The sequence below is a fragment of the Letharia lupina genome, assembly GCF_014066315.1.
Source record: "Letharia lupina isolate WasteWater1 chromosome Unknown contig_8, whole genome shotgun sequence".
Lineage (NCBI taxonomy): Eukaryota > Fungi > Ascomycota > Lecanoromycetes > Lecanorales > Parmeliaceae > Letharia > Letharia lupina.
Window position 1 is genome coordinate 1,903,894 of NW_023502977.1, and position 12,562 is coordinate 1,916,455.

Here is a 12,562-nt window from a genome sequence, read left to right on the forward strand (position 1 = left end):
ATGACTGGACGTAAGTAACATCCCTGACGTACTGTCACCGCGCCCTCATCCCCCTCATCGTCGCGGTCGGCATCGCTGCCACCGATATTCGTCATCGCTTTCGGTGTTGCGATGTCACCCAACGCGTCTTCTTCCACCAAAGCACTACACCCTCTCCACCATCACCTCCCTGCCACCATAGCTCCTCTCCCATGTTGCCACCCTACACCTCACCGCCGCCCACCCCTCTCCTCATCCAAGCATCTACTAACACTCTCCATAGGCGGAAAAGGTGGCAAAGGCCTCGGCAAAGGCGGAGCGAAGCGTCACCGCAAGATTCTCCGTGACAACATCCAGGGCATCACCAAGCCCGCCATCCGTCGTCTCGCGCGTCGTGGAGGCGTCAAGCGTATCTCGGCCAGTAAGCCTACCCTAATCTTCCCTGCCCTGCCCTGCGTTGCCTTCCCTTTACGTTTTTCCTTCCCTCACGTTGCCTTACCGACGATGCTGACGGTTACGCGTCACAGTGATCTACGAGGAAACCCGCGGCGTCCTCAAGACCTTCCTCGAAGGCGTCATCCGCGACGCGGTCACCTACACCGAGCACGCGAAGAGGAAGACGGTGACGAGTTTGGATGTGGTCTATGCGCTCAAGCGTCAAGGGCGTACGCTTTACGGTTTCGGTGGATAGATGTCCATGTGTGCTTGGAAGTGGTGGAGCAATGAGTGGACATGGCATGGAGATTGCTTTATCTTTACTACTGGCGTTAGGCCAACGAGGCGTCATGGGGCATGTGTTTAGCTTGCTAAGCATACGTGGGATGGATCGAATGCTTGCTATCGACGATGATGGCTGCTTAACTGATGACTGATACTATTTGTTCCATCTTGCTTGCCAACGCGATTTCACTATGTCTGATGTGTCCCAATTTAATCTCACTCAACACTCGCACGCGCTGCTTCTCTGCTGCCGGCGCATACTGACGCCTGCCGCTTTTCCCTACACCCATCTCATTGATCGATCAGTCCGCCTTCAATCCAGCCTGTTCTCAACTGTGTGGCCCAAACCTTTCATGGCCGTGCTTGCTCCTTGGCCTCTCTGTGGCAGGACTGTTGTGGCAATGACCTTCGCATGATGCATTGACTTCGACTCTTCAATCACGTCGAATACTCCATTCGTCCTGTTTTCGTTCCTCATCAGGTGTCCTCCGTCTTCTTCGGCCTGGCATTGGCCTCCGTCGCCAGGTCTCGGCTCTTTTCTTTGACCACTTGTATACCATCTGTTGCCATGTTCGCGGCCTGCTGTTTCCGCTCACCCAAGTTCTCGGCCACATTGGCCGCTGCCTCTTGTGTCCAATCTCCGAGGTTATCCGCCATCTGCCCCGCTTGTGTCTTCGCGCTGGCCGCCCTTTCATATGTCCAATTCCCACTACTATCTGCAACATGGCCCGCTTGTGTCTCAACACTGACGGCTGTCTGCTTGACGTGCTGTCCAATGCTCTCTGCCATTCGCCCTGCTTGCTCTTTTGTGGACTCAGCTGATTCCCTAATATTTTCTGCCGTACGGCCGGCTTGCTCCTTCGCCGATCCTGCCAGGTCTTCAACGTTTTCTGCGACCTGCACTGCTTGCCCTTTCACGGATACTGCTAGTTCCTGTGGACTGGGATACTTCTTGAGCATCGTGAGGATGCTGTAGTAAAGCTGGATGACAAGCTTGTGGACTGCTTCCTTCACGATCATCGTGATTCCGTGACTGAAAAAGCCTTTCATTACTTCGCCCCCAAGACCCTCATATAGCGCGCCGAGGCCTTCGGTCTGGGCGATTCGAAGAATCACAGTGAAGACATTGCTAGGGGCTTTTTTAGGTGCCTCAGTGCCTTCCAGCTTGACGGTGGACAAGCCTTCGCGTTTATCGAGGCCAGAGGAGGATTGTAGACGTGATTTAGCCAGTGAGAAAGGGTAGGTTATCGTTGATGCCATGGCTTTGCTGATTGCAGCCAGTAAGAAAGTTGCCTGCGGTGATGGACTCTGGCGTTGACTGCGCGGAAGAAGAGTGCGTTTGAAAGCTTCGAAGAAGAAGAAAGTGAGAGATGGGTTCAAGGTGAGGACCAGCGATGCTGAATAGCCTGACCAAAAGCCTTGCACGCCCTTCTCTGCCCGAATCTGCGAAGCGATTGAGCGTAACGAGCCCTGGTCTGTGTCTCTGCCCGAATCTCGACCTGAAAGCATTGAAGACGTCTGCTTCCGGGTAACGATGTTCGCAACAGGTGTCGTAAGAAATTTGGAAAGGGCTCCGGCCAGGAAGCCCACGCCCAGTTCATCTATGACCGGGAGATGCTTGCTAGATGATCTGGAGGACTGTATTCGAGTCTGACGGAGAAAGTTGTAGGCCAAGAAGAACAGGAAGGAGTCGGCAATTGTCTTCGAGGTGTCTGAGACGACGCCGATGTAGAAGCCATTAATACCACCCTCCCTGGTATATATTTTCTTTGCAGCGTCTCGAATAGATTTGTACTCCTCCGAGTGGGGCGAATTGGCGTTCTTGCGTAGTTGTCGTTGGATTTGGAGCCGAGTGATGATGAGGGCGAGTGGATACGTACAGACGTTCGATATCGCTGCCCCGGTTGAGCCAGCAATGGCATGACCTAGAGCCGGTAAAGCTGGACCACCGAGAATGTACGGGGCTTTTTCCGGGGATTCTTGAATCTTGTGGTAGAGATCGAAGGCATCCTATGGCTCTGTCAGTAACGTTGTCTCAGGTAATGATACTCAGAGTCTGTACCAGCTGGCCGTTGTAAACTTGCGCCATATTGAAGGGAATCTAGTTTGCGAGAACCAAAAAAGAATCGAGAATGAGCAACGAGGATTTGTCTCGGACTGAGCAATTCACTTCACTTGACAATACTCGTGCTGTTCCAGAAGTGAGTTCTTTGATAGAGCGAGGACACCAATAGATTAACCGATATTCGGCTAAGTGGAAGGATTTATTGGTGTCCTCGCTCTATCAAAGAACTCGGACAGCACGAGTAATGTCTGGACTGCCGATTTCCCCGGATCTCATCAAGAGATTTCCCGAACTTTGGCCGATAGTGTGGCGCTAGAGTTTCGAAGTCACAATCTCTCCGAGATATGTTAAGTGCATGCGATCAATGGTTCAGCGTCTGTTGACATATGAATAGACTTGTCACGACAATAGTGAGTTCAAAGACGATGACTAGGAGAGCCCCTTTTCCACGCATGCAGGCCATCAGGAGATAGCTTCCATGTAGCTGTCTGGATCGCGGCATAGGCAGGATTGTTTGTAAGTCACATGGGATTGGAAGATCAGAAAGTTTTTCAAACTGGTGAAAGGCGAGCAAAACACTTGCAAGGTTCTATGTAATGTGGATAGACAACATACTCGATCCTTGGTTTTCTGATCCTACGTCTTGACGCTGAGGTCTCTCAAAGTATCAGGGTCCGCTTGTGACCACAAGAAGTGAATTATCCGACTTCTCTGCATGAAGAACATTGAAGAAGCGTGAACGCGATGTCGGTTTCATTTGCAGTACAACGGTCTGCCGATTGCTTTTGAGCAGACCATCACGTCTTCGCCCAAATTTTTACTGCTCTTTATCTCGCCGAATTGCACCATTGCTGGGGAGAAAGGTACCCTAGTCTCACTAATTTGCTGGAAATTGACATCTTTCTATAACGGAGTGACAGACAGCCATAAGCTTCTTGTTGGACTGAGGCATCACCATTCCCCAGACAGCGTTCTGAAGCTGTCCCACAAAATGATAGAAATGATCAAGTGACCTCGGACCATTCAAAGTGCTAGATTTTGGGGATTCAGGCCTTCGTTCCTGAGGTGATAAGCCAGATGCGTCTTGTTCGCTGGAATTGAGCAGAAAAGAAGGCAATTGCTTTCATCAATGGAAGGAACTTCGGGTGGGAGCAGGCCATTCAAGGAATGATGCCGACACGCGAAGTCAGTGTTAGCTATGAAACAGCAACTCCAAAGTAGAGAGAAAAGCAAATGTCATCCACCCCAATCCTATCATGTGACCAGTGTAGACTATTTCGACGAAAGATCTAGACTTTATGCAAGAGAAGCGGCACTCCTGCCTCTACTTTACAAGCTTCGTAGCAACATGCTCTTGCAACAGATGTCTCGAAAGGATTCTAATCACTTGAGATCTGGGATATACAGCTTGCGACCCATATCAGATACATAAGGTCGTACGGGTTGGTACATCAGCCATGGCGGAGGCTACACAAAGCGGCGGCTTACTCGATCTCGAGAAGGAGCTGACTTGCTCTGTGAGCCTCCATACACAAGCCTGACATGCCCATCTGGCTTCCACAACTCAAACTAACACAGCGGCTGACAATTCTACGTTCTCTACTTTCAGATATGCATGCAAGTTCTCCACCAGCCCCTCACCCTTCTCGACTGTCTCCACACCTTTTGCGGCTTTTGCCTCAAAGAATGGTTCGTGTTGCAAGCCTCTCGAGCATCATCATCGAACCCATATCCAATCTCGTGCCCGTCATGTCGAGCCTCAGTACGGGATACCAGGCCAGATGCAAAGGTCACTACATTGCTGGATATGTATCTACAAGCCAATCCTGGCAGAGCCAGAGATGATGAGGAGAAAGAAGATATCAAAAGCAAATACACACCAGGGGAGAATGTGCTACCGAGGGTTAGGAGGAGTAGGGAAGGTAGTGATCAGGCTGAGGATAGGAGGATAGTAGAAGAGGTGAGGGAGATGAGTTTGAGAGAGGTGGGAATTGGAGGATCGGGGTCTTATCAGAGGGGTATCAGGCATCGAGTAAGGGACGGCGCAAGAGACGCGAGAGATGAAGATGCTAGGCAACAAAGAAGAGACCGAGAGGGAGGGCCAAGCAGTGGTGGTGATCTTGGTGAAGAAACTGCGAGACCCTCTTCTGCGACAGATGCTGCAAACCAGGCAAGACGGATCGGACACCAGTCTAGTCTACGGTCTCTACTGAGCACCAGCGATTTGGACTCTTCGGAGATGGAAGAGGAGATCCTGAGGCAGATTATCGATGAGGGGATTCTGGATGGGATTGACTTGAATAGCATTGGCGTTGGGCAAGAGGATGAACTTAGTGAGAAGATCGCTGAGGCATACAGAAGACGGCATGGAAGGATGTCTAGGAGTCAGGATAATCGAGTTGAACAGCGAAGAGTCTCCGGTTCGCGGGGGCAGAGGTCGAATTCGAACGAGCCAAGACAACAGAGGAGGCCAGGCAGGTCTCCCAACCCGGCTGATCAGACTACGCATTCTTCTCATCCCCCAGTCTCGAGACCGTATCTATTGGAGGCCTATCCTTCAGGAGAGGGACACAGGCGAAGGACGTCCAGCGAGACTAGGCAGACTAGGCGGCAGACTTCTCCGACACCCCCTTCGTCTAGCTCACGGACAGCTTCAGAGACGCAGAGGCAAGCAGCGCGGTCAGTCACAGATCTATCGAATAGACCGCAGACTTCTAATGCAGCAGCGCGGTCTGCTACCGACTTGTCCGGCAGACCCCAAAGTTCTTCAAACCAAAGGGTTCGCCCAAGGGACATTCCAAGCGGTGGCAGGCGGACAACAGATCTGGCAAACATTGTGGTGTCACCGCCACGAATCTCAGCTTCGGACTCACCTTGGGCCGCTGGCCAAAACAATCGACAGGTTTCTCGTCCAACTGACAGTGCTCGCTTAGCAGCCAGGGCGCCATCTGAGCCACGGATAACGGATGCAGTCTCCATTCCCCAGCCCCCAGCAGAATTTCCAGTCCTATCAATAGCACAAGTCACATATCCAGAACCTTCCATCTCTTGCGAAAGATGTGGCAAGGTCAATCTGGAGCATGAGTTGCATATGAATTGCGATCAATGCATCGAAGGTAGGTATAACCTTTGCCTTCGCTGCTGGCGTCTCGGACGGGGCTGTCTCCATTGGTACGGCTTTGGCCATAACGCGATGGTCCAATGGGACAAAAAATCGATTTCGGGGGCTGGCTACCCACCAGAACATCCATTGCCACACATCCTCACTGGTCATCGATATCTTAGTCCACCATCCGATAGCTGTCAGCACACAAATGGGAGTGAGCAAAGGCTTATGACAACATCAGATCCTAGCAAACGTCTTCGGTCGGGCCCTTTCTGCTCCAACTGTTCTGCCTTTACACCGGAGTGCTTTTGGGAATGCGAGGTCTGTAACGATGGTGAATGGGGTTGTTGCAATGCTTGCGTGAATCAGGGCAAATGCTGCACACATCCACTACTCCCTGCTTCTTATCCCCTATCTACTAATCCCGGCGACTTCGGACCGTCTAATGCGACACAACATGTTTCATCGACCACCTTTACCCCCATCATAACCTCCCGGCCTCAGTCGACGGAAGAGCCTTTCGACGAATCGCATATTCCCCTCACGTTCAGCACCAAGTGCGACATTTGCACCTACCCTATCCCACCATCTACTACTCGCCTCCACTGTCCCCAATGCAACGACGGCGACTACGACATCTGCACCACATGCTATCTCCGTCTCGTCAAAATCGGAAGGATCAGTGCTGAGAATGGACCCAGAGGCTGGCGCTGTTGTCCCAACGGTCACAGAATGATCGTCATCGGCTTCGAAGACTCTGTCCAGGGCCAAAGACGCGTCGTCGTCGAAGACCTTGTAGGGGGCCACGCACTCAACGATACGACAGACTCCGAGGGAAAAGTGTGGCGTTGGCGAGACGAAAGCCAGCAGACACAAGCGAAGACAATCTCGACAGCCGTCAATGGTAGAAGCTTCGGTGGCTCTATACCGCACCCAAATAACCCGGCCGTCGGGAGGTATCCACCTAATGGAGGCGTAGGTATGCGCGTGCTGGCATTGTGGTCGTATTGGCCGCAGGAGGGTGTGGAAGATGAGCTTGCGTTCCCAAGGGGCGCCGAGATACGAGAGTGTGAGGACATCAATGGCGATTGGTTTCTGGGGATCTATTGTGGGAGAAAGGGTGTCTTTCCCGGGAACTACTGCAGGATACTGGAGAAGGTTGGTGTTTGAGGACAGTGAAATGACAAAGCATTAGAGGAAATAGTTTTGAACGATCTGGGCAAAGTCTTTGAGTACTGGCCCAGGGTGGATATCTACGTTACGAAATGTCGCTTGGATTGGCATGTTACCTTGTTTTATTCCGACAATGAGAAGCTGTACCATGCCGCTGCTGTGCAAGTCGAGAGCCTCTTTCCCGCACCTGCGAACGGCGGCGTCGTCTATGAGATGGTCTTGGTCTGCTCGGACATGAGAGATCATCTGAAGTAGCAGGCCAAGAAGTGTCCTTAGGGTTTAACTCCTCCACCACCGTCCGCTGTGTTCTTGTTCAACTTCGTAGACCAAGAGCCTAGGTAAGGTTGTTTGTGAAACGAAATCTGATCTCTGGGCGCGATACCACGGTATGGAGTCCGTTTTTTGAGCTTCATTGACGCCATTACAAAGACGAGCGTGTCACCGGATTTTGAGAACGAGGGGTAAGTGCCGTAAGTTTCAACCCAACACCCAGATAGATAATCGGTAGCTAATCGGCTTCACTTTCAGCTTTGTGGTCGAAAGAATATAAAAAGCCACTGCTCCGAAAACAACCCAGGGCAACTCATATACATTCGAGAGAATCGTGGGCAACATGGCAGTGATCAAAGACGCAATAATTATGAAGACAATCCTGGAAGAGAACCAGGACCTGTATTTCAAGGATACACTTGAACATTTGATACGGACGAAGGGAATCAGCAGCTGGGAGCGGAAGCGTATTGAGGAGGACTGAGAAGAGATATCTTGGGTATTCTCCCGTCAGCTTTGGGCAAGAAACCGGGAATCATTGTTGTTGATGTCTATGATTGGGTCAATCAACGTAGACGCTGCTTCTTTAGTGTTGCTGTTGTCACTGTTCAAGAGATTATTTACCATTTCTACTGCCAAATTTTGTGGCCTTTTTGCCTGATGTACACATCAAAATCAGTCCAAATTCTCAGTCGGCATAACCAACATCCCGATGTTTAGACCCGGTGCCATCGAATGATGGTGTGTCATAAGTACCACTCGGATCTTCTCCATTCTTCATGATATACTCTTGCACCTTTGCAAGGTCGTGCCGGATACCGCCGAGCGTTTCGTGCATGTCCAGGCGAACCTTCTCATTTCTCTTCGCCGCGCCCCTAATAGCAGCCTCAACGACATGATATCTGCTCACACCATTCCGCAGCATCATGTCCAGCGGCGTTGTCGTGCTGCCCTCCTCACTATATGCTGCAACGCTCACACGACTTAGACTGGGCCTACCGAATAGCAAGCCCTTGATCTCGTCCCCGTAGCCGTGATAGTTGAAATGAATGGGACAGTCAGCTGTGAAGAGAGCATCGAAGTCCTCATGCGAGAGAGCGTGAGGATGTCCACCTTCATGCTTGAGTATCAAGAGGTCCGTAACATTGACAACACGCACCCGCAGGTCCGGAGAAAGCTTGCGTAACATGGCTGCTGCTTCAACGACTTCGAACGTGAGTTCGGCACCGATACCAACGATCACTACGTCGGGGTTGAGACCGTCGTCGGTGCTAGCAAATTTCCAGACCGAAGCGCCTGCACGACAATGATTGTCGGCCTCTTCTGGGGAAAGGAAGACCGGTTGAGGCTGCTTCGAGCCAACCATCAAATTCACGTAGTTGGTTGAGCGGAGGCAATGGGCAAGGGTGGAAAGAAAGGTGTTGGCATCTGGGGGCAGGTAAACCCGGGCGGCGCTCGGTTTGAGATTCAGAACGGCGCCAATGAAGGAAGGGTTCTGGTGCGAAAATCCATTATGTTCTTGACGCGTCCAGGTGCTAGTTTCGAGGTAGTTGAGGCTGCTAATGTCCTTTCTCCAGGTAGTCTCCCGAGCCTGTGAGAATAGTCAGGGTATTGCCATGCGATCTCGTGGAGTAACTTACCATCTTGTTAAACTTACTGTACTGCACCATCATCGTGTGGATGATGCCCAAGAAGCTCTCATATGAGGGGAAGAGGCCAGTGCGTCCAGTAAGTGTGTATCCTTGCAGCATGCCTTGGCAGGTGTGCTCGGACAGAATTTCGATGACCCTGCCGCCACGAGCATTTGAAAACTCGTCCCATTGAAAGTTTCTCCCAGTGTGGTTGAACACAGCATCTAATTTGTTGCTAACAAGCTCATCGGGCGAAAAGACTCTCATACTCTTAGGGTTATCGACAAGGACCTGGTCAAGGAGCTCTCCGATGGTCTGCATGCAGCTCGCTTGGCCACCTTTCTTGACGCCATAATTCTTCCAATCCGGAATCTTTAGCACTTCGTGTGAGCCATATGTGTCTATTTGCTGGCCCAGCCTTTTGCTCTCGTCGGCGGGAATGATGTCCAGGATTGCTTTCACGACGCCGCCATCCTTGGTGAACAACTCGTCCGGCTTGTAGCTCTCTAGCCACTCTTGAAGCTGCTTCAATTCACTTGGGTCGGACTTGGCGGCCATTAGAGGTACCTGATGTGCGCGGAATGATCCCTCAATGAACTGTCCGTGGACCTTCTTCGGTGCTCCCCAACCCTTCGGTGTCCTCATGATCAAGACAGGCCATCTAGGCTTCATGATTGGCTTCCCAGACCGGGCTGCTCTCTGGATCTTGTGAATTTCAGCCAAAGCCCATTTCATAGATCGACACATATCTGCATCGATGTCTTCCAAGTCTTCAACAAATCGGCATTGGTAGCCATAACCGGTGAATAACGTGACCATTTCCTTATCGTCCATGCAGCCATAGATGGTACGTTCGCTGATCTTGAATCCATTGACATGCACAATTGGAAGCACAGCCCCAGATTCCTGGGGGTCGATGTACTTTGCGGCATGCCACGCCGTGGCTGTTGGTCCACTCTCTGATTCACCATCGCCAACCACGCAGGCAACGATGAGATCGGGCTTGTCCATGACGGCACCGAATGCTACCGATAGAGCGTATCCGAGCTCTCCGCCCTCATGTATAGCACCCGGTGTCTCTGCGTTGATATGGCTCGGAAACCCACCAGGAGTGCTGAATTTGGTGATGAGCTTGTGCAATCCCTCTTTGTTTCTGCTATACTCCGGATAGAATTTCCCCAGGGACCCTTCGAGCCACAAGCTCGAAAGAATGCCAGGCGCGCCATGACCTGGACCAACGACAAAGATGATATCTTTTTTCTGTTGTGTTGCCAACAAATTGAGGTGAGAGTATACGAGGGTCAAGCCCGGGCAGGTGCCCCAATGGCCGAGAAGTCGAGGCTTGATGTCTTCGAATTGGAGGTCGCGTTCAAGCAGGACATTGTCTTTCAGAAAGATCATAGCTACCAGCAGGTTATTAGCATTGCATCACGATTCTTGGAGGAGTCAAGAGGCTCACCAGCAGCAATGTAGTTTGCAGCGCGTCTGAACTCCTGCAGTCCAGTGTAAGTGGACTCGTCGAGCTTTTCTTTGTCCAGCTTGACGGCCAATTGTAAGACATGGTCGTCAATTTGGGAAGGCAGAGGCTGTGGATTGGGCCGATCTATCTCTTCTCCAGGCATGTTGAAGGTGTCGATTGACTATCTGAGGATAGGTGTTTGGCTTCGTAGACTGAGGGTGGTAGAAGGAATAAAGTGATTGTCGAAGCAACTTTAAAGAGGGGTCGTCCAGGAATTCCCAGCGAGAGTCCAGTACAAACTTCCGTAGGAGGCCGCCGTGCCGTTGTCCGAAGGAAAGGAAACAGGGTCTCAGGGACACGAGCGACTGGGGACGAGTTGACGTAAGGTAGGTTTTTGCTGCGGAGACACTTCCGCAACCTTCCTTGATGAATGACATCCCATCGCCGATGCTTCGTTGCTTCACTTTTACTTCGCATTTCCTTCTTGGCATTGCTTATCAGCACCATTGCCACTATCCAGGCCAAACGTCAGTCATGAACTCGACGCAGTAAAAAAGATTTCCTCCATAATATACTGCCTCAAGTCCATAGATCTTAAAGCCTAACGCCGCTTATCGATAAGCAACTCCCCACCACATGCAAGCATCGCCAGCGAGCCTCCATCTTCGACTCACGTTCTGAGCGCGGTGGCTAAAAGCCTGAAAAAGGTCTATGAGTAACAGCAAGGAGCAGGAGGAACGGATTAGGAATCTATAGCTCAAGTAACTGGCGCTTTCAAATCGGACACGCCCGCACCATGGCTATCATTCTCTCCATCAACTCCGGATCCTCCTCCGTCAAGGTCTCCATTTACAAGTCCGCCGCCCAAGGCCACCCTCCAACCCAGCTCGCCGACGCCTCAATATCCGGTCTCACAGCTCCTCCAGCCCAATTGACCTACGAGCGCGGCTCCGAGGAAATCAAGAACCAAGAAGTGAAAGGCATAAGATCAAATGAGGATGCTTGTGAATACATATTGGATCATTTGGTCAAAGACGGAGGACTGTCCGAGATTGCCAGCAGAGACGACATCACACATGCATGCCATCGAGTCGTACACGGAGGGGACTATCCAGCTGCTCATGTGATCGATGAAGATACATACCACCATCTTCAAGATCTCACAGACCTCGCACCCTTACACAACGCCAGCGCCCTCGCCATCGTCGAAGCTTGCATGAAGGCTTTGCCAAAAGCGAAGAATATTGCATACTTTGACTCTTCATTCCACTCAACAATGCCCAAAGAAATCGAAACGTATCCGATTGATCCCGAGATAGCGAAGAAGAACAAGCTGCGGAAGTATGGCTTCCATGGCATCAGTTATGCCTTTATCACGAGATCAGTGGCGGAGTTCCTGAAGAAGCCGGAGAGTGAGACGAGCATTATCGCGTTGCACCTTGGTAGCGGGGCGTCGGCTTGTGCGGTCAAGAATGGGCAATCGCTGGACAATAGTATGGGTCTGACGCCGTTGGCGGGTCTGCCGGGAGCGACGAGAAGTGGCGACGTGGATCCAAGCCTGATCTTCCATTTCACCCACGACGCTGGAAAACCAAGTCCAGGCAGTACTAAGGAGCTGCATATTAGCACAGTATGTCCATCATAGAGCAAGTGACTGGAGATTGGGTGCGAAAGTGCTGACCATCATGATAGGCGGAAGAGATCCTGAATAAGAAATCTGGCTGGAAAGCCCTCGCCGGCACAACAGATTTCGGCACAATCTCGTCATCATCAGATCCCAGATGCAAACTAGCATTCGATATCCTCGTTGACCGCATCCTTGGCTTCATCGGCAGCTATTACGTCAAATTGGAGGGCAAAGTCGATGCATTGGTCTTTGCAGGAGGTATTGGGGAAAAAGCAGCGCTATTGCGAAAAAGGATTTTGGAGAAGTGTAGATGTCTCGGATTCGAGGTTGACGACGAGAAAAACGACAAAGCAATTGAGGATGTGGTCCAAGATATTGGCAAGGAGGCGCGGCATCGGACTCTGGTGTGCCAGACAGATGAGCAGGTAAGGAGACTCGGTCTGCGTAACCGCCAGAAATACTGACATCGTAATAGTTTGAAATGGCCAGGCAATGTGCTGTGGGTCTGCAAACAAAGTAAGTATTCGAGCCA

The 12,562-nt window shown here is 51.3% G+C and overlaps 5 protein-coding genes across 5 annotated transcripts; 3 read left to right on the top strand and 2 right to left on the bottom strand.

Annotated features, from left to right (window-relative positions):
- HO133_010386 (uncharacterized protein) lies at positions 1–670 on the top strand (the record flags this gene model as incomplete). Its single annotated transcript, XM_037301239.1, has 3 exons — positions 1–10; positions 263–400; positions 507–670. The coding sequence occupies 3 exons, from the start codon at positions 1–3 to the stop codon at positions 668–670; spliced, it is 312 nt and encodes a 103-aa protein (XP_037154056.1).
- Positions 671–1,176: 506 nt separating this feature from the next.
- Positions 1,177–2,788, bottom strand: HO133_010387 (uncharacterized protein; the record flags this gene model as incomplete). The annotated part of the gene is made up of 2 exons (XM_037301240.1): positions 1,177–2,709; positions 2,762–2,788. The coding sequence occupies 2 exons, from the start codon at positions 2,786–2,788 to the stop codon at positions 1,177–1,179; spliced, it is 1,560 nt and encodes a 519-aa protein (XP_037154057.1).
- Positions 2,789–4,221: 1,433 nt separating this feature from the next.
- Positions 4,222–7,797, top strand: HO133_010388 (uncharacterized protein; the record flags this gene model as incomplete). Its single annotated transcript, XM_037301241.1, has 3 exons — positions 4,222–4,281; positions 4,374–7,028; positions 7,621–7,797. 3 exons carry the CDS (start codon positions 4,222–4,224, stop codon positions 7,795–7,797), a joined length of 2,892 nt encoding a protein of 963 aa, XP_037154058.1.
- Positions 7,798–8,001: 204 nt separating this feature from the next.
- HO133_010389 (uncharacterized protein) lies at positions 8,002–10,566 on the bottom strand (the record flags this gene model as incomplete). The annotated part of the gene is made up of 3 exons (XM_037301242.1): positions 8,002–8,904; positions 8,954–10,347; positions 10,404–10,566. The coding sequence occupies 3 exons, from the start codon at positions 10,564–10,566 to the stop codon at positions 8,002–8,004; spliced, it is 2,460 nt and encodes an 819-aa protein (XP_037154059.1).
- Positions 10,567–11,199: 633 nt separating this feature from the next.
- HO133_010390 (uncharacterized protein) lies at positions 11,200–12,550 on the top strand (the record flags this gene model as incomplete). The annotated part of the gene is made up of 3 exons (XM_037301243.1): positions 11,200–12,033; positions 12,096–12,455; positions 12,506–12,550. The coding sequence occupies 3 exons, from the start codon at positions 11,200–11,202 to the stop codon at positions 12,548–12,550; spliced, it is 1,239 nt and encodes a 412-aa protein (XP_037154060.1).
- Between the last annotated feature and the right edge of the window lie 12 nt (positions 12,551–12,562).